Genomic DNA, 24,712 nt, shown 5'->3' on the forward strand with positions numbered 1-24,712 from the left:
CCCCTCCCTGCCTTGGGCAGCAGAGGCTTCCTCAGCCAGTTAGGAAGACACAACACCTTCCCCTCCCAGCCTTGGGCAGCAGAGGCTTCCTCAGCCAGTTAGGAAGACACAACACCCTCCCCTCCCTGCCTTGGGCAGCAGAGGCTTCATCAGCCAGTTAGGAAGACACAACACCCTCCCCTCCCTGCCTTGGGCAGCAGAGGCTTCCTCAGCCAGTTAGGAAGACACAACACCCTCCCCTCCCTGCCTTGGGCAGCAGAGGCTTCCTCAGCCAGTTAGGAAGACACAACACCCTCCCTGCCTTGGGCAGCAGAGGCTTCCTCAGCCAGTTAGGAAGACACAACACCCTCCCCTCCATTCCCTGCTCCGTCTCTGACAGTAATGAAACACGCAGCCTTGGGCAGCAGAGGCTTCATCAGCCAGTTAGGAAGACCCTCCCCTCCCTGCTCCGTCTCTGACAGTAATGTGCTGTCGGCCAATAGGACGCCTCTGTTCGCTTGAACTCAGCCAATCAAAACGGTCTCTGCTGACACACCCACAGAGAAGATTGCTGGAAGGCAGAGCAGATGGGCGAGAGAGACCGAGCTGCACTTCCTAAGCTCCTGACAAATGTACGACCATATTAGAGACACATATTTCCCTCAGATTACACAGATCCTCAAAGAAATCCACAAACAAACCAAACATTGATAAACTCCCATATCTACTGGGTGAAATACCACAGTGTGCCATCACAGCAGCAAGATGTGTGACCTGTTGCCACGAGAAAAGGGCAACTAGTGAAGAACAAACACCATTGTAAATACAACCCATATTTATGCTTATTTATTTTCCCTTTTGTACTTTAACTATTTGTACATTGTTAGAACACTGTATATATATATAATATGACATTTGAAATGTCTTTATTCTTTAGGAACTTCTGTGAGTGTAATGTTTACTGTTTACTGTTCATTGTTATTGTTTATTTCACTTTGTGTTTATTATCTATTTCACCTGCTTTGGCAATGTTAACACGTTTCCCATGACAACAAAGCCCCTAGAATTGAACTGACAGAGGAGAGAGAGAGAGAAAGGTGTGTGAGTGAGCAAGGAGGGTGTGTGTGTGTGTGTGTGTGAGTGAGTGAGCAAGGAGGGTGTGTGTGTGTGTGTGAGCAAGGCGGGTGTGTGTGTGTGTGTGTGTGAGCAAGGAGGGTGTGTGTGTGGTGGGGAGTAACTCTGTGATACGTAAGCTCTCAGGGCAACATGATGCTGAGGTTGGTGTACACACACAGCGGAGGGAGAGTAGTGTGTGTGTGTGTGTGTGTGAGTGAGTGAGTGAGTGAGTGAGTGAGTGAGTGAGTGAGTGAGTGTGTGTGTGTCAGTGTGAGTGAGTGTTCAGCATGTAGACCCTAAGAGGAAAACTCTCCTCCATTTTAAAAACAGGAACCAGCTTCATTACTGACACAAAATGGAGTCCAGCTGAACACGGTTTCTCCTTCTGGAGGGGGTTCCCCCGGTAACTGGGCCGCTGCTCGGGGACAGGACATTGTTCGGCACTTGAGAACAAACGTTATTGTAAAAACAAAAGATACTTGAAATACAATCGGATCGATCGGCTAATGATCTAGTAGGTCTGATAAGACAGGAGACGACAATCTAATCTAATGATCTAGTAGGTCTGATAAGACAGGAGACGACAATCTAATCTAATGATCTAGTAGGTCTGATAAGACAGGAGACGACAATCTAATCTAATGATCTAGTAGGTCTGATAAGACAGGAGACGACAATCTAATCTAATGATCTAGTAGGTCTGATAAGACAGGAGACGACAATCTAATCTAATGATCTAGTAGGTCTGATAAGACAGGAGACGACAATCTAATCTAATGATCTAGTAGGTCTGATAAGACAGGAGACGACAATCTAATCTAATGATCTAGTAGGTCTGATAAGACAGGAGACGACAATCTAATCTAATGATCTAGTAGGTCTGATAAGACAGGAGACGACAATCTAATCTAATGATCTAGTAGGTCTGATAAGACAGGAGACGACAATCTAATCTAATGATCTAGTAGGTCTGATAAGACAGGAGACGACAATCGATAGATGTATCTCTTTATTGATCAACTATAAAATATTGATCTACTAAATGGATATCGGGAGAAACACTGATTAAGTTGATTGCTTCAGTAAAAAAAGAAACAAACCCTTTTCCCTCCTCCTCCTCCTCCTCCTCCTCCTCCTCCTCCTCCTCCTCCTCCCCTCCCCTCCCCTAATATTTCCCCCCGTACAGAGATGGGGTGTGTCGGGACGGAGAAAAGGCTGAAACCACGCTGGGGGGGGGGGGGGGGGGGGGGCAGATAGATGGGGACCAGGGGGGGCAGATAGATGGGGACCAGGGGGGGCAGATAGATGGGGACCAGATAGATGGGCACCAGGGAGGGAGAGATAGATGGGGACCAGGGGGGGCAGATAGATGGGGACCAGGGGGGGGGCAGATAGATGGGGACCAGATAGATGGGGACCAGGGGGGGCAGATAGATGGGGACCAGATAGATGGGGACCAGGGAGGGAGAGATAGATGGGGACCAGGGGGGGGCAGATAGATGGGGACCAGGGGGGGTCAGATAGATGGGGACCAGGGGGGGCAGATAGATGGGGACCAGGGGGGGGGCAGATAGATGGGGACCAGATAGATGGGGACCAGATAGATGGGGACCAGGGGGGGCAGATAGATGGGGACCAGATAGATGGGGACCAGGGAGGGAGAGATAGATGGGGACCAGGGGGGGGCAGATAGATGGGGACCAGGGGGGGTCAGATAGATGGGGACCAGGGGGGGCAGATAGATGGGGACCAGGGGGGGGGGCAGATAGATGGGGACCAGATAGATGGGGACCAGATAGATGGGGACCAGGGGGGGCAGATAGATGGGGACCAGATAGATGGGGACCAGGGAGGGAGAGATAGATGGGGACCAGGGGGGGGCAGATAGATGGGGACCAGGGGGGGTCAGATAGATGGGGACCAGGGGGGCAGATAGATGGGGACCAGGGGGGGGGGGCAGATAGATGGGGACCAGATAGATGGGGACCAGGGGGGGAGAGATAGATGGGGACCAGGGGGGGGGCAGATAGATGGGGACCAGGGGGGGAGATAGATGGGGACCAGGGGGGGGCAGAGAGATGGGGACCAGGGGGGGCAGATAGATGGGGACCGGGGGGGGGGGCAGATAGATGGGGACCAGGGGGGGGGGGGGCAGATAGATGGGGACCAGGGGGGGGGCAGATAGATGGGGACCAGGGGGGGGAGATAGATGGGGACCAGGGGGGGGGGCAGATAGATGGGGACCAGGGGGGGCAGATAGATGGGGACCAGGGAGGGGGGGGGGGGGTGCAATAAGAGTGTGTTCACTCCAGAGAAACACTGATAATATCTCTAAACACCAGGTCATCAGAACCCTGTTAACACCAGCAGGGTGATAAGGTCATGGGGGAGTAGGCGGGTCCAGATAGGACAGGCACCAATCAGAACACAGGACTGTATCCCCACCCCCATTGTTGGGATTGTCAGCAGGTCTCTCTCTCTCTCTCGTTAGTGTAATACGTCTGTCAGATAGACAAACCTCCTCTCATCAAAACTACTGTGACTCACAGCTACGATCCAGCCAGGAGGATGTCTTCCCTGGTAAATAAAATCACTTCCTGTCTTTTATATATATCTATGAGTATTGTATGTATTTACAGGTAGAAGTCTGAGTGTGTGTTTATAGAGAAGACCCTTGTGTTTCAAGAGTTTCTGAATACGGTCTGTAGTCTCTCTCAGGTGGTCTTCGTTCGTTGGATCAAACGTTATGAGTTGACCGGATCGACCTTGGCGTTGTTCGGGTCAAGGTCAGGGTCTGGTGTCGTTAGCGTGTCGTTCATCAGATGATGGGGACTCCGTCCGTGTTGTAGATCATACCCGTGGTGGGTTCGTATGTCCCGGCCAGGTAGTACAGGTCTTGGCTGTCGGCATAGCGACGCGTCAGAGTCATGGTTTCGTACTCTGACACGCTGACCACCAGACACTTGTGACTGACCGTCTGGACATCGTTCTCATCGCTGTGGGACGACTGGTACAGAGCCCGCTGCACAGACACGTTAACAACAAATACACACGTTAACAACAAATACACACGTTAACAACAAATACACACGTTAACAACAAATACACACGTTAACAACAAATACACATGTTAACAACAAATACACATGTTAACACACAGGTACAGAGCCCGCTGCAGGGACACGTTAACAACAAATACACACGTTAACAACAAATACACATGTTAACAACAAATACACATGTTAACACACAGGTACAGAGCCCGCTGCAGGGACACGTTAACAACAAATACACACGTTAACAACAAATACACACGTTAACAACAAATACACATGTTAACACACAGGTACAGAGCCCACTGCAGGGACACGTTAACAACAAATAGGGTGTGGTGTGGTAGGGTGTGGTAGGGTGTGGTGTAGTGTGGTAGGGTGTGGTAGGGTGTGGTGTGGTAGGGTAGGGTGTGGTAGGGTGTGGTGTGGTAGGGTGTGGTGTGGTAGGGTGTGGTGTGGTAGGGTGTGGTAGGGTGTGGTGTGGTAGGGTGTGGTAGTGTGTGGTGTGGTGTGGTAGGGTGTGGGGGTAGGATGTGGTAGGGTGTGCGTGGGGGTATGGTGTGTTTGGGTAGGTAGTGTGACAGGGTATGGTGTGGTGTGGTAGGGTGTGGTGTGGTATGGTGTGGTGTGGTAGGGTGTGGTGTGGTAGGGTGTGGTGTGGCAGGGTGTGGTGTGGTAGGGTGCAGCAGGGTGTGGTGTGGTAGGGTGTGGTAGGGTGTGGTGTGGTGTGGCAGGGTATGGTGTGGTGTGGTAGGGTGTGGTGTGGTAGGGTGTGGTGTGGTAGGGTGTGGGGTGGTAGGGTGTGGCAGGGTGTGGTGTGGCAAGGTGTGGTAGGGTGTGGTGCGGCAGGGTGTGGTGTGGTAGGGTGTGGTGTGGTAGGGTGTGGTAGTGTGTGGTGGGGTGTGGTAGGGTGTGGTGTGGTAGGGTGTGGTGTGGTAGGGTGTGGGGGTAGGATGTGGTAGGGTGTGGTGTGTGGTAGGGTGTGTTTGGGGGTGTGGTATATGGTGTGGTAGGGTGTGTGGTGTGGTAGGGTGTGTGTGTGGGGGTGTGGTGTGGTAGGGGTGTGGTGTGGCAGGGTGTGGTGTGGTAGGGTGTGGCAGGGTATGGTCAGGTAAGGCGTGGTGTGGTAAGGTGTGGTGTGGTAGGGTGTGGTGTGGCAGGGTATGGTGTGGTGTGGTATGGTGTGGTAGGGTGTGGTGTGGTAGGGTGTGGTGTGGTAGGGTGTGGTGTGGTAGGGCGTGGGGTGGTAGGGTGTGGCAGGCTGTGGTGTGGCAAGGTGTGGTAGGGTGTGGTGCGGCAGGGTGTGGTGTGGTAGGGTGTGGTAGTGTGTGGTGTGGTAGGGTGTGGTAGGGTGTGGTGTGGTAGGGGTGTGGGGGTAGGATGTGGTAGGGTGTGGTGTGTGGTAGGGTGTGTTTGGGGGTGTGGTAGGGTGTGTGGTGTGGTAGGGTGTGTGTGTGGGGGTGTGGTGTGGTAGGGTGTGGTGTGGCAGGGTGTGGTGTGGTAGGGTGTGGCAGGGTATGGTCAGGTAAGGCGTGGTGTGGTAAGGCGTGGTGTGGTAGGGTGTGGTGTGGTAGGGTGTGGCAGGGTATGGTGTGGTAGGGTGTGGTGTGGTAGGGTGTGGCAGGGTATGGTGTGGTAAGGCGTGGTGTGGTAGGGTGTGGTGTGGCAGGGTGTGGTGTGGTAGGGTGTGGCAGGGTATGGTGTGGTAAGGCGTGGTGTGGTAGGGTGTGGTGTGGTAGGGTGTGGCAGGGTATGGTGTGGTGTGGTAGGGTGTGGTGTGGTAGGGTGTGGCAGGGTGTGGTGTGGTAGGGTGTGGTAGGGTGGGGTGTGGTAGGGTGTGTGGTCAGGTGTGTGGTGTGGTAGGGTGTATGTGGGGGGGGGGGGGGGTGGGGGTGTGGTAGGGTGTGTGTGTGGGGGGTGTGGTCAGGTGTGTGGTGTGGTAGGGTGTGTGTGTGGAGGTGTGTGTGTGTGGTGTGGTAGGGTGTGGGGGTGTGGTGAGGTATGGTAGGGTGTGTGGTATGTGGTGTGGTAGGGTGTGTGTGTGTGTGGTGTGGTAGGGTGTGGGGGTGTGGTGTAGTAGGGTGTGTGGTATGTGGTGTGGTAGGGTGTGCGTGGTGTGGTAGGGTGTGCGTGGGGGTAGGGTGTGTTTGGGAAGGTAGTGTGACAGGGTGTGTTTGGGGGTGTGGTGTGTGGTAGGGTGTTTTTGGGGGTGTGGTATATGGTGTGGTAAGGTGTGTGATGTGGTAGGGTGTGGTGTGGTAGGGTTCGGTAGTGTGTGGTGTGGTAGGGTGTGGTAGGGTGTGGGGGTAGGATGTGGAAGGGTGTGGTGTGGTAGGGTGTGGTGTGGTAGGGTATGGTGTGGTAGGGTGTGGCAGGGTATGGTGTGGTAAGGCGTGTTGTGGTAGGGTGTGGTGTGGTAGGGTGTGGTGTGGCAGGGTATGGTGTGGTATGGTAGGGTGTGGTAGGGTGTGTAGGGTGTGGTAGGGTGTGGTAGGGTGTGGCAGGGTGTGGTGTGTTAGGGTGTGGTAGGGTGTGGTGTGGCAGGGTGTGTAGGGTGTGGTGTGGCAGGGTGTGGTAGTGTGCGGTAGGATGTGGTAGGGTGTGTGGTGTGGTAGGGTGTGGTGTGGCAGGGTGTGGTGTGGTAGGGTGTGGCAGGGTATGGTCAGGTAAGGCGTGGTGTGGTAAGGTGTGGTGTGGTAGGGTGTGGTGTGGCAGGGTGTGGCAGGGTATGGTGTGGTGTGGTAGGGTGTGGTAGGGTGTGGTGTGGTAGGGCGTGGGGTGGTAGGGTGTGGCAGGGTGTGGTGTGGCAAGGTGTGGTAGGGTGTGGTGCGGCAGGGTGTGGTGTGGTAGGGTGTGGTAGTGTGTGGTGTGGTGTGGTAGGGTGTGGTAGGGTGTGGTGTGGTAGGGTGTGGGGGTAGGATGTGGTAGGGTGTGGTGTGTGGTAGGGTGTGTTTGGGGGTGTGGTAGGGTGTGTGGTGTGGTAGGGTGTGTGTGTGGGGGTGTGGTGTGGTAGGGTGTGGTGTGGTAGGGTGTGGCAGGGTATGGTCAGGTAAGGCGTGGTGTGGTAAGGCGTGGTGTGGTAGGGTGTGGCAGGGTATGGTGTGGTAGGGTGTGGTGTGGTAGGGTGTGGTGTGGTAGGGTGTGGTGTGGTAGGGTGTGGCAGGGTATGGTGTGGTAAGGCGTGGTGTGGTAGGGTGTGGTGTGGCAGGGTGTGGTGTGGTAGGGTGTGGCAGGGTATGGTGTGGTAAGGCGTGGTGTGGTAGGGTGTGGTGTGGTAGGGTGTGGCAGGGTATGGTGTGGTGTGGTGTGGTAGGGTGTGGTGTGGTAGGGTGTGGTAGGGTGTGGTGTGGTAGGGTGTGGTAGGGTGGGGTGTGGTAGGGTGTGGTGGGGTGTGTGGTCAGGTGTGTGGTGTGGTAGGGTGTATGTGGGGTGTGGGGGGGGGTGTGGGGGTGTGGTAGGGTGTGTGTGTGGGGGTGTGGTCAGGTGTGTGGTGTGGTAGGGTGTGTGTGTGTGGGGGTGTGTGTGTGTGGTGTGGTAGGGTGTGGGGGTGTGGTGTGGTGTGGTAGGGTGTGTGGTATGTGGTGTGGTAGGGTGTGTGTGTGTGGTGTGGTAGGGTGTGGTGTGGTAGGGTGTGGTAGGGTTCGGTAGTGTGTGGTGTGGTAGGGTGTGGTAGGGTGTGGGGGTAGGATGTGGAAGGGTGTGGTGTGGTAGGGTGTGGTGTGGTAGGGTATGGTAGGGTGTGGCAGGGTATGGTGTGGTAAGGCGTGTTGTGGTAGGGTGTGGTGTGGTAGGGTGTGGTGTGGCAGGGTATGGTGTGGTATGGTGTGGCAGGGTGTGTAGGGTGTGGTAGGGTGTGGTGTGTTAGGGTGTGGTAGGGTGTGGTGTGGTAGGGTGTGTAGGGTGTGGTGTGACAGGGTGTGGTAGGGTGTGGTAGTGTGCGGTAGGGTGTGGTAGGGTGTGTGATGTGGTAGGGTGTGTGTGGTGTGGTAGGGTGTGGTAGGGTGTGGCAGGGTGTGGCAGGGTGTGGTAGGGTGTGTGGTAGGGTGTGCGGTAGGGTGTGGCAGGGTGTGGTAGGGTGTGTAGGGTGCGGTAGGGTGTGTGTGGTAGGGTGTGGTAGGGTGTGTGTGGCAGGGTGTGGTAGGGTGTGTGTGGTAGGGTGTGGGTGGTAGGGTGCGGTAGGATGTGGTAAGGTGTGGGTGGTAGGGTGCGGGTGGTAGGGTGTGGTAGTGTGTGGTAGTGTGTGGTAGGGTGTGGTAGTGTGTGGTAGTGTGTGGTAGGGTGTGTGTGGCAGGGTGTGGTAGGGTGTGGGTGGTAGGGCGTGGTAGGGTGTGGTAGGGTGTGGGTGGTAAGGTGTGGTAGGGTGTGGTAGTGTGTGGTAGGGTGTGGTAAGGTGTGGTAGGGTGTGTGTGGTAGGGTGTGGTAGGGTGTGTGTGGCAGGGTGTGGTAGGGTGTGTGTGGTAGGGTGTGGTAGGGTGTGGGTGGTAGGGTGTGGTAGGATGTGGTAAGGTGTGGGCGGTAGGGTGCGGGTGGTAGGGTGTGGTAGTGTGTGGTAGGGTGTGGTAGGGTGTGGTAGTGTGTGGTAGTGTGTGGTAGGGTGTGGTAGGGTGTGTGTGGCAGGGTGTGGTAGGGTGTGGTAGGGTGTGGTAGGGTGTGGGTGGTAGGGCGTGGTAGGGTGTGGTAGGGTGTGGGTGGTAGGGTGTGGTAGGGTGTGGTAGTGTGTGGTAGGGTGTGGTAGGGTGTGGTAAGGTGTGGTAGGGTCTCACCTCCATGAAGTCTTTCCTCTGGTTAGAGGAGAGCAGAGATGAAGGAAGAGACTGACCAGACATCTGATCCCAGTTCTAAAAGGAGAGAGACAGGGGGGGAGATGGGGAGGGAGAGAGAGATGGGGAGGGAGAGAGAGAGATGGGGAGGGAGAGAGAGAGATGGGGAGGGAGAGAGAGATGGGGAGGGAGAGAGAGATGGGGAGGGAGAGAGAGATGGGGAGGGAGAGATGGGGAGGGAGAGAGAGATGGGGAGGGAGAGGGAGATATGGGGAGGGAGAGAGAGATGGGGAGGGAGAGGGAGATATGGGGAGGGAGAGGGAGATATGGGGAGGGAGAGAGAGAGATGGGGAGGGAGAGGGAGAGAGAGAGATGGGGAGGGAGAGAGAGAGATGGGGAGGGAGAGAGAGATGGGGAGGGGAGAGAGATGGGGAGGGAGAGGAGAGATGGGAGAGAGAGAGATGGGGAGAGAGAGAGAGATGGGGAGGGAGAGAGAGAGATGGGGAGAGAGAGAGAGATGGGGAGGGAGAGAGAGATGGGGAGGGAGAGAGAGAGAGAGATGGGGAGGGAGAGAGAGAGATGGGGAGGGAGAGAGAGATGGGAGGGAGAGAGAGAGATGGGGAGGGAGAGAGAGAGATGGGGGAGAGAGAGAGATGGGGAGGGAGGAGAGAGAGATGGGGAGGAGAGAGATGGGGAGGGAGAGAGAGATGGGGAGGAGAGAGATGGAGGGAGAGAGAGATGGGAGGGAGAGAGAGAGATGGGGAGGGAGAGAGAGAGATGGGGAGGGAGAGAGAGAGATGGGGAGGGAGAGAGAGATGGGGAGGGAGAGAGAGATGGGGAGGGAGAGAGAGAGATGGGGAGGGAGAGAGAGAGATGGGGAGGGAGAGAGAGATGAGAGGGGAGGGAGAGAGAGAGAGAGAGATGGGGAGGGAGAGAGAGATGGGGAGAGAGAGAGATGGGGAGAGAGAGAGAGATGGGGAGGGAGAGAGAGATGGGGAGAGAGAGAGAGATGGGGAGAGAGAGAAAGATGGGGAGAGAGAGAGAGAGATGGGGAGGGAGAGAGAGAGATGGGGAGGGAGAGAGAGAGATGGGGAGGGAGAGAGAGAGATGGGGAGGGGGAGAGAGAGATGGGGAGGGGGAGAGAGAGATGGGGAGGGAGAGAGAGATGGGGAGGGAGAGAGAGAGAGATGGGGAGGGGGAGAGAGAGATGGGGAGGGAGAGAGAGATGGGGAGAGAGAGAGAGAGATGGGGAGGGAGAGAGAGAGATGGGGAGGGAGAGAGAGAGATGGGGAGGGAGAGAGAGAGATGGGGAGGGAGAGAGAGAGATGGGAGGGAGAGAGAGAGATGGGAGGGAGAGAGAGAGATGGGGAGGGAGAGAGAGAGATGGGGAGGGAGAGAGAGAGATGGGGAGGGGAGAGAGAGATGGGGAGGGAGAGAGAGAGAGATGGGGAGGGAGAGAGAGAGATGGGGAGGGGGAGAGAGATGGGGAGGGAGAGAGAGAGATGGGGAGGGAGAGAGAGAGATGGGGAGGGGGAGAGAGAGATGGGGAGGGAGAGAGAGAGAGATGGGGAGGGAGAGAGAGATGGGGAGGGAGAGAGATAAAACCAGTTAACTCTGACCCCTGGACCCCTACCTTCTTATCATGTAGTTTCTTGCCAGGGTTGGTCTCCTCCGGGTGATAAAACCAGTTGACCCCTGACCCCTACCTTCTTGTCGTGTAGTTTCTTGCCAGGGTTGGTCTCCTCCGGGTGTAAAACCAGCTGACCTCTGACCCCTGACCCCTACCTTCTTGTCGTATAGTTTCTTGCCAGGGTTGGTCTCCTCCAGGTGATAAAACCAGTTAACCTCTGACCCCTACCTTCTTGTCGTGTAGTTTCTTGCCCGGGTTGGTCTCCTCCTGGTGATAAAACCAGTTAACCTCTGACCCCTACCTTCTTGTCGTGTAGTTTCTTGCCAGGGTTGGTCTCCTCCGGGTGATAAAACCAGTTAACCTCTGACCCCTACCTTCTTGTCGTGTAGTTTCTTGCCAGGGTTGGTCTCCTCCGGGTGATAAAACCAGTTAACCTCTGACCCCTACCTTCTTGTCGTGTAGTTTCTTGCCAGGGTTGGTCTCCTCCGGGTGATAAAACCAGTTAACCTCTGACCCCTACCTTCTTGTCGTGTAGTTTCTTGCCAGGGTTGGTCTCCTCCGGGTGATAAAACCAGTTAACCTCTGACCCCTACCTTCTTGTCGTGTAGTTTCTTGCCAGGGTTGGTCTCCTCCGGGTGATAAAACCAGTTAACCTCTGACCCCTACCGTCTTGTCGTGTAGTTTCTTGCCAGGGTTGGTCTCCTCCGGGTGATAAAACCAGCTGACCTCTGACCCCTACCTTCTTGTCGTGTAGTTTCTTGCCAGGGTTGGTCTCCTCCGGGTGATAAAACCAGTTGACTCTGACCCCTGACCTCTGACCCCTACCTTCTTGTCGTGTAGTTTCTTGCCAGGGTTGGTCTCCTCCGGGTGATAAAACCAGTTGACTCTGACCACCATGTTGGATCCCCAGCTCTCCCACATGCTCTGAATCTTCCCTATGAAGGGCAGGTTGGGTCGGCCGGCTGAAAGGAACACGGCGCAGTCCCCGATGCCAATCATCTCTCTCCCCCGCACGATGGCCTTGTAGAACAGCTTCTTAGCCTTCCCTTTCATACCACGCCTCTGGAGACAGACAGGCAGAAAGACAGTCAGACAGGCAGGCAGGCAGGCAGGCAGGCAGGCAGACAGACAGACAGACAGACAGACAGACAGAAAGTCAGAAAGACAGACAGACAGTCAGTCAGAAAGACAGACAAGAAAGTCAGAAAGACAGACAGAGAGTCAGAAAGACAGACAGACAGTCAGTCAGAAAGACAGACAGAAAGTCAGAAAGACAGACAAGAAAGTCAGAAAGACAGACAAGAAAGTCAGAAAGACAGACAGACAGACAGTCAGTCAGAAAGACAGACAGAAAGTCAGAAAGACAGACAAGAAAGACACAGACAGACAGAGAGACAGACAGACAGATGGTATGCAAGGAGAAATTTCTCTGGCTAATCTTCTGGAACCCAGCCCCCCCCCCCCCCAAAAAAAACCCAGACTCAAGTGTCATCGAGAGCTTCAAAATATCCCAAGCGTCTCCCTCTCACCTGTGTGGGATTACCGAACCACTTCCAGAGCTGTCTGGCAGGCAGGAAGGCAGAGATCTTGGGTCTGTTCTCTACGCTCGGTAATCGCTGTCTTTTAGCCAGCTCCTTGGTGGTGGGGAGGTGGGCCCCCTCCCTGCGCCGTGGCCTGCCCACCGACCCCACACCTCCCTGGGACTTCTGCCGGGCTGGACGACCCCGGGGCCTGGCTGGCTGGGAGGACGGAGAGATAGACGGGGGAGGAGAGGAGGGAGATTGATCTTCTCCTAATACTTCCTCCTCTTCCTCTTCTGCCTTTTTCAACTTCTTAACTTCTTCCTCTTCCTCCTTCTCTTCCTCCACCTCTACCTCCTCCTGTGGGGTAGTTGGAGGGGGGGAGACGGGGAGAGGTGCAGGGGGAGCGGGGGCGGTCTCCTCGTCAGAACTACAAGAGGACTCCTCGTCAGTGGAGGAGGAAGAGGAAGAGGAGGTGCTAGAGGAGGAGGAGGAGGAGGAGGCTGGGGAGGAGGGGTGGGAGCAGCTGGAGCTACACTTTGTTTTCTTCCTCGTCACCTCCTCTTCCTCAGATCCTGAACTACTGCTGCCGTGAGACCCCCCTGTCTCCTCCCCTCTCTTCTCTTCCCCTTGTTTCGTTCTCTCCTCTCTCTTTGGTTCTCTGTCCCCCCCTCCACCCCGGTCTCTTTCTCTGCCCAGAGAAGGCGTTCTGTAGGCGGGTTCTCTCCCCAGCAGCCCCGCCTCGCTCTCCAGAACCCTCCCCTTGACCCTCGCCGGCTTCTGGCTGGCTGCGGCCATGGAGAGGGGTGTGTGTTCTTGCCGTAAGCCCTTGGCCTCCAGCAGCCCTGCCTCGCTCTCCGGAGCCCTCCCCTTTACCCTCGCCGGCTTCTGGCTGGCTGCGGCCGTGGAGAGGGGTGTGGGTTCTTGCCGTAAGCCTCTGGCCTCCAGCAGCCCTGCCTCGCTCTCCGGAGCCCTCCCCTTTACCCTCGCCGGCTTCTGGCCGGCTGCGGCCGTGGAGAGGGGTGTGGGTTCTTGCCGTAAGCCTCTGGCCTCCAGCAGCATCAGAGCCTTGGTCTTCTTGGTCTTGGGTGAGGTCACGCCCTCGTGGTCCAGCTTTACTAGGGGTTCCTCTAAGAGGGCCTTACGCCCATGTCGCACCCCGCCCTGCCCTCCCACCCCGCCCTCCCCCGGGACATGCCTGGGTCTGGAGATACCAGGAATAAAGGTGCTAGGGTCCGGTCTGGATCTGACAGCAGAGAGGTCTGAGCTGAGTCTGGGTTTAGAGGTACTGGAGCTGGGCCCAGGGCTGGTTCTGGGTTTAGAGGTACTGGAGCTGGGCACGGGGCTGGGTTTAGAGGTACTGGAGCTGGGCCTGGGGCTGGGTTTAGAGGTACTAGAGCTGGGCCCAGGGCTGGTTCTAGGTTTGGAGGTACTAGAGCTGGACCCAGGGCTGGTTCTGGGTTTAGAGGTGCTGGAGCTGGGCCCAGGGCTGGTTCTAGGTTTGGAGGTACTGGAGCTGGACCCAGGGCTGGTTCTGGGCCTGGTAGAAGGATCCAGGGTGAGCCTGGGTTTGTTATGGTTCTGTTTGGGTCTGGAGATTGCTTTGGGAGCGGTTCTGGGTTTTTTGTGATCAGGATTAAAGTTAGCTGCAGGCCCAGGGAGTTCTGCTGTAGAGTTAGGTCTAGGTTTGGATTTTGGTACGGAGGTAAGGTTAGTTTTAGGGTTAGGTAGAAGAGGCTTGGGTCTGATGATAGGGGAAGTAGAGTTGGGTTTAAGTAGTGGAGGGGAGAGTTTAGACTTAGGGTTGGTTTTAGGGTTAGGTTGGGTGCTGACGTTACAAGAGGTGAGGTTGGGTTGGCTGTACAGGTCCACCCTTAGTATCTTCCCGTAAGGGGCTGGGTGGTAGAGGGAGGGGGGCTTGGGAGAGGCTGGGCTGGGTCTCCTAGGGTTCTGGCTGCGTGGGGGGGAAGGCAGGCTGGGGGTACTGGTGAGCTTGGGGGGTCGGCCTGGTCCCTGCCTGGGGGCAGACAGGGGTCTTTCCTGAGCAGGCCTCTGGGAGGAGGAGGGCCTGTCCTGGGCTGGTCTGGTGGGGAGCTGAGGTCTGTCTGGAGCCTGGCTGGGTCCCGGGGGGGGCATCGTCTCCCGGGGGTCTGGGCTCACTGGGGGCTCTAGAGGGAAGGAAAGGCAGGAGTTAACAAATGACTGACCTGAGTTTACAGACCTAACAGGAATAACATAATCCACAGACCTAACAGGAATAACAGACCTAACAGGAATAACATAATCCACAGACCTAACAGGAATAACATAATTCACAGACCTAACAGGAATAACAGACCTAACAGGAATAACATAATTCACAGACCTAACAGGAATAACAGACCTAACAGGAATAACATAATCTACAGACCTAACAGGAATAACATAATTCACAGATATTACAGGAATAACAGACCTAACAGGAATAACATAATCCACAGACCTAACTGGAATAACAATCCACAGACCTAACAGGAATAACATAATCTACAGATCTAACAGGAATAACATAATCCACAGACCTAACAGGAATAACATAATCCACAGACCTAACAGGGATAACAGACCTAACAGGAATAACAGACCTAACAGGAACAACATAATTCACAGACCTAACAGGAATAACATAATTCACAGACCTAACAGAAATAACATAATCCACAGATCTAACGGGAATAACATAATCCACAGACCTAACAGGAATAACATAATTCACAGACCTAACAGAAATAACATAATCCACAGATCTAACGGGAATAACATAATCTACAGATCTAACAGGAATAACATAATCTACAGATCTAACAGGAATAACATAATCCACAGACCTAACAGGAATAACATAATCCACAGACCTAACAGGAATAACATAATCTACAGACCTAGTAGGAATAACATAATCCACAGACCTAACAGGGATAACAGACCTAACAGGAATAACAGACCTAACAGGAATAACATAATTCACAGACCTAACAGAAATAACATAATCCACAGATCTAACGGGAATAACATAATCCACAGACCTAACAGGAATAACATAATTCACAGACCCAACAGGAATAACATAATCCACAGACCTAACAGGGATAACATAATCCTCAGACCTAACAGGGATAACAGACCTAACAGGAATAACAGACCTAACAGGAATAACATAATCCACAGACCTAACAGGAATAACATAATCCACAGACCCAACAACGATAACAGACCCAACAACGATAACAGACCCAACAAGGATAACAGACCTAACAAGGATAACAGACCCAACAAGGATAACAGACCCAACAAGGATAACAGACCCAACAAGGATAACAGACCCAACAACGATAACAGACCCAACAAGGATAACAGACCCAACAACGATAACATACCCAACAACGATAACAGACCCAACAAGGATAACAGACCCAACAACAATAACAGACCCAACAACGATAACAGACCCAACAGGAATAACAGACCTAACAGGAATAACAGACCCAACAAGGATAACAGACCCAACAGGAATAACAGACCTAACAGGAATAACAGACCCAACAAGGATAACAGACCCAACAGGAATAACAGACCTAACAGGAATAACAGACCCAACAGGAATAACAGACCTAACAGGAATAACAGACCCAACAGGGATAACAGACCCAACAGGAATAACAGACCTAACAGGAATAACAGGTCTCTGATTGGCTCACCAGGTTTGGGTTTGGGTTTCTTGGCCGGTCTCCCTCTGCCCTTGGGGGCGGAGTCCCCTGTTTTAGGCCTCGTCTCACTGGTGTCCTTGCTGCACTTCCTGACACGCCTCCTGGAGCAGCTGGCCACTAGCAGCGCAGGGGAGGGCTCAGCACCTACAGGGGGGGCAGGTTTAACATCAGAATCATCAGACAGACTGAACAACCCGACTGGGAAAGAATACAAGAGTGTGAGAGTGTGTGTCCTTGTGTCCTTGTGGGAGTGTGTGTGTGTCCTTGTGGGAGTGTGTGTGTGTGTGTGTGTGTGTGTGACTCCTTGTGTGAGTCCTTGTGTGAGTGTGTGTGTGTGTCTTCTTGTATGAGTCCTTGTGTGTGTGTGTGAGTCCTTGTGTGTGTGTGTGTGAGTCCTTGTGTGTGTGTGTGTGTGTGTGTGAGTCCTTGTGTGTGTGTGTGTGAGTCCTTGTGTGTGTATGTGTGTCCTTGTGTGTGTATGTGTGTCCTTGTGTGTGTATGTGTGTCCTTGTGTGAGTGTGTGTCCTTGTGTGAGTGTGTGTCCTTGTGTGAGTGTGTGTCCTTGTGTGAGTGTGTGTCCTTGTGTGAGTGTGTGTCCTTGTGTGAGTGTGTGTCCTTGTGTGAGTGTGTGTCCTTGTGTGAGTGTGTGTCCTTGTGTGAGTGTGTGTCCTTGTGTGAGTGTCTGTCCTTGTGTGAGTCCTTATAGTCAAGGGGCAGCAGTCTGATGTGGGAGAGGGGCTGTATCTGGTAGTCAGGGGCAGCAGTCTGATGTGGGAGAGGGGCTGTATCTGGTAGTCAGGGGCAGCAGTCTGATGTGGGAGAGGGGCTGTATCTGGTAGTCAGGGGCAGCAGTCTGATGTGGGAGAGGGGCTGTATCTGGTAGTCAGGGGGCAGCAGTCTGATGTGGGAGAGGGGCTGTATCTGGTAGTCAGGGGCAGCAGTCTGATGTGGGAGAGGGGCTGTATCTGGTAGTCAGGGGGCAGCAGTCTGATGTGGGAGAGGGGGCTGTGTCCTTACACTGTATCTTGTAGTCAGGGGCAGCAGTCTGATGTGGGAGAGGGGGCTGTATCTGGTAGTCAGGGGGCAGCAGTCTGATGTGGGAGAGGGGGCTGTGTCCTTACACTGTATCTTGTAGTCAGGGGCAGCAGTCTGATGTGGGAGAGGGGCTGTATCTGGTAGTCAGGGGCAGCAGTCTGATGTGGGAGAGGGGCTGTATCTGGTAGTCAGGGGGCAGCAGTCTGATGTGGGAGAGGGGGCTGTGTCCTTACACTGTATCTTGTAGTCAGGGGCAGCAGTCTGATGTGGGAGAGGGGGCTGTATCTGGTAGTCAGGGGGCAGCAGTCTGATGTGGGAGAGGGGCTGTATCTGGTAGTCAGGGGGCAGCAGTCTGATGTGGGAGAGGGGCTGTATCTGGTAGTCAGGGGGCAGCAGTCTGATGTGGGAGAGGGGGCTGTATCTGGTAGTCAGGGGGCAGCAGTCTGATGTGGGAGAGGGGGCTGTATCTGGTAGTCAGGGGGCAGCAGTCTGATGTGGGAGAGGGGGCTGTGTCTTGTAGTCAGGGGGCAGCAGTCTGATGTGGGAGAGGGGCTGTATCTGGTAGTCAGGGGGCAGCAGTCTGATGTGGGAGAGGGGGCTGTGTCTTGTAGTCAGGGGGCAGCAGTCTGATGTGGGAGAGGGGGCTGTGTCTTGTAGTCAGGGGGCAGCAGTCTGATGTGGGAGAGGGGGCTGTGTCTTGTAGTCAGGGGGCAGCAGTCTGATGTGGGAGAGGGGCTGTATCTGGTAGTCAGGGGGCAGCAGTCTGATGTGGGAGAGGGGCTGTGTCTTATAGTCAGGGGGCAGCAGTCTGATGTGGGAGAGGGGGCTGTGTCTTGTAGTCAGGGGGCAGCAGTCTGATGTGGGAGAGGGGGCTGTGTCTTGTAGTCAGGGGGCAGCAGTCTGATGTGGGAGAGGGGCTGTATCTGGTAGTCAGGGGGCAGCAGTCTGATGTGGGAGAGGGGCTGTGTCTGTAGTCAGGGGGCAGCAGTCTGATGTGGGAGAGGGGCTGTATCTGGTAGTCAGGGGGCAGCAGTCTGATGTGGGAGAGGGGGCTGTGTCTTGTAGTCAGGGGGCAGCAGTCTGATGTGGGAGAGGGGCTGTGTTCTTACACTGTATCTTGTAGTCAGGGGGCAGCAGTCTGATGTGGGAGAGGGGGATGCGACCCGTGTCACCGTCATCAAACTCCACCGTGATGAGGTCATCACTGTCATCACCATCTGAACTTCCTGTACAGACAGGAAGGGGTTAAAGTAACAGGTCACCTAGATTCAAACGTGCCCTTGAAAGTAGCTAGATAGACGTCAATACACACCAAGTATTAGTTCAGTAAGGAACAGATCACCTAGATTGAAATGACTAGATGTGTCCAAACTATTGGCTGGTGATGAGACTATAAAACACTTTCTCAAATGGGATGTTGTCTTCTCCAATTTTATTTATCGGCTTTTCTAGTTTTTATTGGCCAAAAGCCAGCTATTACCGGATGATGGAAACCCTGGCCTGTGTGTTACCGTTGACTACGGTGCCGGGGTAGAGACAGTGGTACTGTGCGTTACCGTTGACTACGGTGCCGGGGTAGAGACAGTGGTACTGTGCGTTACCGTTGACTACGGTGCCGGGGTAGAGACAGTGGTACTGTGCGTTACCGTTGACTACGGTGCCGGGGTAGAGACAGTGGTACTGTGCGTTACCGTTGACTACGGTGCCGGGGTAGAGACAGTGGTACTGTGCGTTACCGTTGACTACGGTGCCGGGGTAGAGACAGTGGTACTGTGCGTTACCGTTGACTACGGTGCCGGGGTAGAGACGGTGGTACTGTGCGTTACCGTTGACTACGGTGCCGGGGTAGAGACGGTGGTACTGTGCGTTACCGTTGACTACGGTGCCGGGGTAGAGACGGTGGTACTGTGCGTTACCGTTGACTACGGTGCCGGGGTAGAGGCAGTGGTACTGTGCGTTACCGTTGACTACGGTGCCGGGGTAGAGACAGTGGTACTGTGCGTTACCGTTGACTACGGTGCCGGGGTAGAGACAGTGGTACTGCTGGCTCCAGTATGCAGCAACACGACAGCCTTCAGGAAGATACCAGACTGACGGAGGCATCACATCCACAATCTGGAATAACACAGAATAACACACATTAACTCACATCCACAATCTGGAATAACACACAGAATAACACACATTAACTCACATCCACAATCTGGAATAACACACATTAACTCACATCCACAATCTGGAATAACACACAGAATAACACACATTAACTCACATCCACAATCTAGAATAACACACATTAACTCACATCCACAATCTGGAATAACACACAGAATAACACACATTAACTCACATCCACAATCTGGAATAACACACAGAATAACACACATTAACTCACATCCACAATCTGGAATAACACACATTAACTCACATCCACAATCTAGAATAACACACACACTGACGAGGGCAACACATCTACAATCTAGAATAACACACACACTGACGAGGGCAACACATCTACAATCTAGAATAACACACACACTGACGAGGGCAACACATCTACAATCTAGAATAACACACACACTGACGAGGGCAACACATCCACAATCTAGAATAACACACACACTGACGAGGGCAACACATCTACAATCTAGAATAACACACACACTGACGAGGGCAACACATCCACAATCTAGAATAACACACACACTGACGAGGGCAACACATCCACAATCTAGAATAACACACACACTGACGAGGGCAACACATCCACAATCTAGAATAACACACACACTGACGAGGGCAACACATCTACAATCTAGAATAACACACAGAATAACACACAGAATAACACACATTAACGAGGGTGTCACATCCACAATCTAGAATAACACACAGAACAACACACACACACACACACACACACACACACACACACACAAGGGCATCACATCCACGGCCTGTAACAAAAACACAAAGAACACAGACGTAATGAGATGTACTCACAGCCTCCTGCAGGAGTTGTTCTAGACAGTAGATATGAGGTCTGTTCCCTCTCTCCCCCTCCACCACCACACTGTAACTACAGAACAGAGGTCAGGGGTCAGGAGTTGTTCTAGACAGTAGATATGAGGTCTGTTCCCTCTCTCCCCCTCCACCACCACACTGTGACTACAGAACAGAGGTCAGGGGTCAGGAGTTAGGGGTCAGGAGTTGTTCTAGACAGTAGATATGAGGTCTGTTCCCTCTCTCCCCCTCCACCACCACGCTGTAACTACAGAACAGAGGTCAGAGGTCAGGAGTTGTTCTAGACAGTAGATATGAGGTCTGTTCCCTCTCTTCCCTTCCACCACCACGCTGTAACTACAGAACAGAGGTCAGGGGTCAGGAGTTGTTCTAGACAGTAGATATGAGGTCTGTTCCCTCTCTTCCCTTCCACCACCACGCTGTAACTACAGAACAGAGGTCAGGGGTCAGGAGTTGTTCTAGACAGTAGATATGAGGTCTGTTCCCTCTCTCCCCCTCCACCACCACACTGTAACTACAGAACAGAGGTCAGGGGTCAGGAGTTGTTTTAGACAGTAGATATGAGGTCTGTTCCCTCTCTCCCCCTCCACCACCACACTGTAACTACAGAACAGAGGTCAGGAGTTGTTCTAGACAGTAGATATGAGGTCTGTTCCCTCTCTCCCCCTCCACCACCACGCTGTAACTACAGAACAGAGGTCAGGGGTCGGGAGTTGTTCTAGACAGTAGATATGAGGTCTGTTCCCTCTCTCCCCCTCCACCACCACACAGTAACTACAGAACAGAGGTCAGGAGTTGTTCTAGACAGTAGATATGAGGTCTGTTCCCTCTCTCCCCCTCCACCACCACACTGTAACTACAGAACAGAGGTCAGGGGTCAGGAGTTGTTCTAGACAGTAGATCTGAGGTCTGTTCCCTCTCTCCCCCTCCACCACCACGCTGTAACTACAGATCAGAGGTCAGGGGTCGGGAGTTGTTCTAGACAGTAGATCTGAGGTCTGTTCCCTCCCTCCACCACCACGCTGTAACTACAGATCAGAGGTCAGGGGTCAGGAGTTGTTCTAGACAGTAGATATGAGGTCTGTTCCCTCTCTCCCCCTCCACCACCACACTGTAACTACAGAACAGAGGTCAGGAGTTGTTCTAGACAGTAGATATGAGGTCTGTTCCCTCTCTCCCCCTCCACCACCACACTGTAACTACAGAACAGAGGTCAGGGGTCAGGAGTTGTTCTAGACAGTAGATCTGAGGTCTGTTCCCTCTCTCCCCCTCCACCACCACGCTGTAACTACAGATCAGAGGTCAGGGGTCGGGAGTTGTTCTAGACAGTAGATCTGAGGTCTGTTCCCTCCCTCCACCACCACGCTGTAACTACAGATCAGAGGTCAGGGGTCAGGAGTTGTTCTAGACAGTAGATATGAGGTCTGTTCCCTCTCTCCCCCTCCACCACCACGCTGTAACTACAGATCAGAGGTCAGGGGTCGGGAGTTGTTCTAGACAGTAGATCTGAGGTCTGTTCCCTCCCTCCCCTGTAGCCATATGACTTCAACAGTATTTAACATGAGATCCTCTCTAAGCTTTACAGGAATGTGGTTCTGAATATAAACAGCAACACCTCCACCTTTGTCATTCCTGTCTTTTTTCTGTAAATGTTATAACCATGTATTGCTACGACTGTATCATCAAAGGTATTATCTCAGTGAGTTTCAGAGATAGTCAGAATATTAATGTTATCTGTTACTAGCAAGTTATTGACCTCATGAACCTTGTTACTTAAGCGACATATGTTAACGTGGGCTATTTATAAAATATTTATTTTCTGTGATGCTTGATTGATGATTTTCATTGCTTTACTGAGAAGCTCAGCAGAAGTAGACATGCTCATGTTATTTATGTTAGTGCAGAGTGAGCTGCACACAGTGGACGTCCTCCTAGGACACGCCTACGTATCGGTGCTAACAGTATCACTCTGGCACAAAGGCACATGGATGACTGTATCCAATAGCAGTAGGATCAGAGGCATTCAGGGCAGTTTATCGGGACATAAATGAGGTAACTTACATCGTGTCTACCAACGCCCCCCCCCCCCCCTCCCCCCCTGTGTGGTGCATAGTGTGTGTACTCACATGTCCGGGGAGTGTACCGTGTTGACGTGTCTACCAACGCCCCCCCCTCCCCTCCCCCTGTGTGGTGCATAGTGTGTGTACTCACATGTCCGGGGAGTGTACCGTGTTGACGTGTCTACCAACGCCCCCCCCCTCCCCTCCCCCTGTGTGGTGCATAGTGTGTGTACTCACATGTCCGGGGAGTGTACCGTGTTGACGTGTCCACCAACGCCCCCCCCCCCTCCCCCTGTGTGGTGCATAGTGTGTGTACTCACATGTCCGGGGAGTGTACCGTGTTGACGTGTCTACCACCCCCCCCCCCCCCCCCCCCCTGTGTGGTGCATAGTGTGTGTACTCACATGTCCGGGGAGTGTACCGTGTTGACGTGTCTACCAACGCCCCCCCCCCCCCCCCCCCCCCCCACCCCTGTGTGGTGCATAGTGTGTGTACTCACATGTCCGGGGAGTGTACCGTGTTGACGTGTCCACCAACGCCGCCCCCCCCCCCCCCCCCCCCCCCCCCCCCCCCCTCCCCCTGTGTGGTGCGTAGTGTGTGTACTCACATGTCCGGGGAGTGTACCGTGTTGACGTGTCCACCACCCCCCCCCCCCCTCCGCTGTGTGGTGCATAGTGTGTGTACTCACATGTCCGGGGAGTGTACCGTGTTGACGTGTCCACCAACGCCCCCCCTCCTCCTCCTCCCCCCCCCCCCCCCCCCCCCCCCTCCCCCTGTGTGGTGCATAGTGTGTGTACTCACATGTCCGGGGAGTGTACCGTGTTGACGTGTCCAGCATAAAGCAGCTGATCATCCATGGGGATCAGAACCCTCAGACCATCCTGAAGAGAGTCTTTATCTAACACACACTGGACCGGAGCTGGATCAATATAGCAATAAACCAATCAATATACACCAATCAATATACACCAATCATTATACACCAATCAATATGCACCAATCAATATATTAATCAGTATACACCAATCAATATACACCAATCATTATACACCAATCATTATACACCAATCATTATACACCAATCATTATACACCAATCAATATGCACCAATCAATATATTAATCAATATACACCAATCAATATATTAATCAATATACACCAATCAATATACCAACCAATATACCAATCAATATATACCAATCAATATACACCAATCAATATACCAACCAATATACCAACCAATATATACCAATCAATATACACCAATCAATATACACCAATCAATATAAACCAATCAATATACACCAATCAATATATCAACGCATCAATATATACACTAACACAGTGCATTTATTACATTACAGCCTTATTCTAAAATGTATTTAAAAAAAGGTTTTACCACATCAATCTACACACAATACCCCATAATGACATCACAATACCCCATAATGACATCACAATACCCCATAATGACATCACAATACCCCATAATGACATCACAATACCCCATAATGACATCACAATACCCCATAATGACATCATCACCGTGCTTCTACACCTGCATTGCTTGCTGTTTGGCGTTTTAGGCTGGGTTTCTGTACAGCACTTTGAGATATCAGCTGATGTACGAAGGGCTATATAAATAAATTTGATTTGATTTGATCACAATACCACATAATGACCAAGCAAAAACCATTTTTTATAAATAATATCACATTTACATAAGTATTCAGACCCTTTACTCTGTACTTTGTTGAAGCACCTTTGGCAGCGATTACAGCATCGTCTTCTTGGGTATGATGCTACAAGCTTGGCACACCTGTATTTGGGGAGTTTCTCCCATTCTTCTCTGCAGATCCTCTCAAGCTCTGTCAGGTTGGATTGGGAATGTCGCTGCACAGCTATTTTCAGGTCTCTTCTTCGATCGGGTTCAAGTCCGGGCTCTGGCTGGGCCACTCAAGGACATTCAAACACTTGTCCCGAAGCCACTCCTGCACTGTCTTGGCTGTGTGCTTAGAGTCGTTGTCCTGTTAGAAGGTGAATCTTCGCCGCAGTCTGAGGTCCTGAGCGCTCTGGAGCACATTTTCATCAAGGATCTCTCTGTACTTTGCTCCATTAATCTTTCCCTCGATCCTGACTAGTCTCCCAGTCCCTGCTGCTGAAAAACATTCCCACAGCATGATGCTGCCACCACCATGCTTCACTGTAGGGATGGTGCCAGGTTTTCTCCAGACGTGATGCTGCCACCACCATACTTCACTGTAGGGATGGTGCAAGGTTTCCTCCAGACGTGATGCTGCCACCACCATGCTTCACTGTAGGGATGGAGCCAGGTTTCCTCCAGACGTGATGCTGCCACCACCATGCTTCACTGTAGTGATGGTGCCAGGTTTCCTCCAGACGTGATGCTGCCACCACCATGCTTCACTGTAGGGATGGAGCCAGGTTTTCTCCAGACGTGATGCTGCCACCACCATGCTTCACTGTAGGGATGGTGCGAGGTTTCCTCCAGACGTAATGCTGCCACCACCATGCTTCACTGTAGGGATGGTGCCAGGTTTCCTCCAGACGTGATGCTGCCACCACCATGCTTCACTGTAGGGATGGTGCCAGGTTTTCTCCAGACGTGATGCTGCCACCACCATACTTCACTGTAGGGATGGTGCCAGGTTTCCTCCAGACGTGACGATGCCATCACCATGCTTCACTGTAGGGATGGTGCCAGGTTTACTCCAGACGTGACGCTGCCACCACCATGCTTCACTGTAGGGATGGAGCCAGGTTTCCTC

The 24,712-nt window shown here is 53.1% G+C and overlaps 1 protein-coding gene across 1 annotated transcript in view; it reads right to left on the reverse strand.

Moving 5' to 3' along the window:
- Nucleotides 1-2,086: 2,086 nt before the first annotated feature.
- Nucleotides 2,087-24,712, reverse strand: part of LOC109885340 (trinucleotide repeat-containing gene 18 protein) — a 72,753-nt gene continuing 50,127 nt past the window's right edge. Inside the window, exons 19-27 of the mRNA XM_031814035.1 lie at nucleotides 22,725-22,842; nucleotides 19,843-19,918; nucleotides 18,846-18,954; nucleotides 17,949-18,065; nucleotides 15,796-15,948; nucleotides 12,068-14,226; nucleotides 11,364-11,600; nucleotides 8,912-8,986; nucleotides 2,087-4,117 (exon numbers count right to left, since the gene is read on the reverse strand). Of these exons, the coding sequence (XP_031669895.1) occupies nucleotides 3,914-4,117; nucleotides 8,912-8,986; nucleotides 11,364-11,600; nucleotides 12,068-14,226; nucleotides 15,796-15,948; nucleotides 17,949-18,065; nucleotides 18,846-18,954; nucleotides 19,843-19,918; nucleotides 22,725-22,842 (3,248 nt within the window). The 3' untranslated portion in view covers nucleotides 2,087-3,913. The remainder of the gene's footprint in view (nucleotides 4,118-8,911; nucleotides 8,987-11,363; nucleotides 11,601-12,067; nucleotides 14,227-15,795; nucleotides 15,949-17,948; nucleotides 18,066-18,845; nucleotides 18,955-19,842; nucleotides 19,919-22,724; nucleotides 22,843-24,712) is intronic.

This window comes from Oncorhynchus kisutch, unplaced genomic scaffold (genome assembly GCF_002021735.2).
Source record: "Oncorhynchus kisutch isolate 150728-3 unplaced genomic scaffold, Okis_V2 Okis06b-Okis10b_hom, whole genome shotgun sequence".
In the NCBI taxonomy this organism is placed as follows: Eukaryota; Metazoa; Chordata; class Actinopteri; order Salmoniformes; family Salmonidae; genus Oncorhynchus; species Oncorhynchus kisutch.